Source organism: Sipha flava, unplaced genomic scaffold (genome assembly GCF_003268045.1).
Source record: "Sipha flava isolate LNK unplaced genomic scaffold, YSA_version1 74_pilon_pilon, whole genome shotgun sequence".
In the NCBI taxonomy this organism is placed as follows: domain Eukaryota; kingdom Metazoa; phylum Arthropoda; class Insecta; order Hemiptera; family Aphididae; genus Sipha; species Sipha flava.
The window spans coordinates 904855-907694 of record NW_020273614.1 but is presented as its reverse complement, the minus strand read 5'-3'; the positions used below and the strand labels follow the sequence as shown (position 1 = coordinate 907694).

General features: G+C 25.2%; 1 protein-coding gene across 1 annotated transcript; it reads right to left on the bottom strand.

Moving 5' to 3' along the window:
- Positions 1-988: 988 nt before the first annotated feature.
- Positions 989-1458, bottom strand: LOC112692518 (vigilin-like). Its single transcript, XM_025567199.1, has 2 exons — positions 1361-1458; positions 989-1291 (listed from the first exon to the last, which is right to left on the bottom strand). Exons 1-2 carry the CDS (start codon positions 1454-1456, stop codon positions 1061-1063), a joined length of 327 nt encoding a protein of 108 aa, XP_025422984.1. The 5' UTR covers positions 1457-1458; the 3' UTR covers positions 989-1060.
- Positions 1459-2840: the final 1382 nt, after the last annotated feature.

Below are 2840 nucleotides of genomic sequence, written 5' to 3'. Positions count from 1 at the left end.
TTTGCATATTTGACATTTTTGAGCATATAAATGCATATATTGATCATTTATAGATTTAATGGCATATTTATCTCATACTCACATATTTATTAATTATTTTATATCACTATGTATACACGAATCTCATAATCGCCTGTCGATGACCATTATCTTATCACATATCGTTAATAGATTAATATTATAGCCTAGGTATAGGTAAGTATATTGTATAACAGTATAGATTGACTGCTTGGATGGGTTTTATCTACATTTTCGACAAGTTTATATTTTGTTGACATTAAATATTTTCAGTTTGCTGCAGTCCTCATATGTTGTGTTGTTGTGTTTATTCAACTATACAATTTTTCTGATACACGTTTTTTTTTTTAAATTATTATTCACAAAATGCCGAAATGTTCGTCAAGTTTAAGTAGTTTTGTCAAAGAATTTGGGGAACATGTATTTAGTTCCGATGGTAAAATATTATTTTGCAAATTGTATGAAGTTAAAGTATCTACAAGTAAACGATTTTTAGTAACACAACACTTGAAAAACTGCAAAGCATGAATATGCAGTAAATCTCCGAAAAAGACGCAAACAAAGTACAGTTCAACCGTTATTTACACAAAATACAAATAAGAAAAGTGATTTTAATTCCGATCTTGCTGAAGCATTACTATCAGCTAATATTCCACTGTACAAGGTAAATAATTTTAAATTCAAAGAGTTTTTAGAGAGTTATACTTCTAAAATGCCTGGTGAAGTCATGCTTGTTAATTGTGAACATTTAGAAAAAACAAATAGTACAACAATAGCTCAACTCTTTGATTTTAAAATGGAGGGGGCCAAACCCAAAATACTAAAAAAAACATAATCAACAATTAATAATAAATTTGTTAATATAGTAATTTTTATATTAAATTTATCGTATATAATATATTTTATTTCATTATAATTATATTTCAATTAATTTTATTATTTTGACTAATCTAACAATAAAAGACGTTGATGAGATTTTGAAAAAAAAAAAAGTTTTTATTATTTATTTTTACCAAAAATCAAAACAAACAATTGGTTGTACTTAACGCAAGCTTTTGTGTAAACATTCTTTTTGAATGACCATTAAAGTGCCATGATATTTTTCATTGATTTTTACATGTTCTTTGATGACATTATCAATATCGGTTATCATAACTTCAAATTTTGCTTTTGCTTTATTAACATTCTCTTTTTTACCAACAATAGTTATATTTTCATTAGTGGAATCAGTTTCAGGCGGGAAAATTATTCTTGTATTCGTTAAATATCTGATCTGGAATCCAGGTATAAAATCATAAATTAACACATTGTACCCTTTTAATAAATTATTTTAACAACATACCTTTTTAACATTGACTCCATTTATTCCAATTAAATATTTGTGAAACTTCGGATTTACTTTTAAATCATACACATATTTATGAACTTCATCAACCATTGTCTGAATTTGTGTAATAACATTTTTAACATCATCTTCAGGTCCTTTGATAACTATAGTCTATGAATTAAATTTTAGCTTTAAAATAACTGTTCACTAGTTTTATAGATTTTAGCATTTGGGAAATTATCTTGAAAATTTACTTATTGTATTAGGGGAGGGGAAGCAGTTTCTTTTCTTGAGACAATCGTCTCCTGCTCAAAGAGAGAAACTGCCAGATGCCAGGTTCGAATCGATGTCTGAGTGTATACCACGCATATAATAACTTATACAATTGGTTAAATTGTCATTTTAATTTATAAGTTTAATAAATAAGTATATTCTTACATTATCTCCTTTAAGATTTGGTAAATTCAATGTCACATTACTACCACAATCTTCTTTTATAGATTGAATGAATTTATTCCCAAGATTTACAATTGCATTTCTAACTTTAACATTTCCTAACACCATTTCCTTTGTTATTATGTCTTCCTAAAAATACATGTTTGATAAATTCATAATAAAATTGAAATATAAATAATTTTTATAAAAAACCAACTATTTCATTTTGTATTTCTTTAATCATATCATAAGCGATTAAAACTTTTCTTTTATTTCCCATGACTTTAATAACATCACTATTGTCTCCTTCACGTGGTAAAAAAATTCTCGTATCAGTCTCTTCTCTAATCTAGAATATTAAATTATATAAATAACAATATTTCTAAAGGTCGAATCACAAAAGTTAATAAATAATAATTACCTTTTTAATAAATACTGCTCTCTTTCCAGCACTAAGTTTGTGAAATTGTTTAAAAATAGGAATTTTCAACACATAGTTGGTTTCATCCAATACTTCGGACAATTCAGCTAATGATTTAAATGCTTTATTTACATCATCGTTCAAACCTCGTATTTTAACTAAATTATTTCTAGCCTCGACTAAAATATCGAACCAAATATTATTTATTAACGGTCAAAACACAAAAAAAAACAAACATATTAATACTATTAATATTATTAATTACCTGGACTGGGAAATATAATTTGAACATTAAATATTTTCTGAAGTTTTCGAACTTTTTCACCATTGAATCCAATTATCGCTCCGTGGTGACGTTGATCAATTATTATTTCCTTTTCAATTTTACTTTTCAACTTAAATATAATTTCCTCCAATTCCTAACAAAAATTTTAATTATTACAAAATTACGAAAGAAATTTGTTAAAATACTAGATTTCGTTAATACATAATACTTGTACATTTTTTTCTAAAAAAAAAACATCAGAAATCTTTTAAAAACTTTTAAACCTATAATATTAAAATTAAAAGTTCATTGAATTTGTATAGAGTTATATCAAAATTCAATATTAAAATCCTCATTAATTTATTTTTTACTAT

What these genes read in the sequence shown, in the direction of transcription:
- LOC112692518 (XM_025567199.1), bottom strand. Translation starts at nt 1,456, where the DNA reads ATGGTTGATGAAGTTCATAAATATGTGTATGATTTAAAAGTAAATCCG. An exon ending in ATGGAGTCAATGTTAAAAAG is followed by an intron (nt 1,292 to 1,360) that starts GTATGTTGTTAA and finishes CCTGGATTCCAG; the next exon opens with ATCAGATATTTAACGAATAC.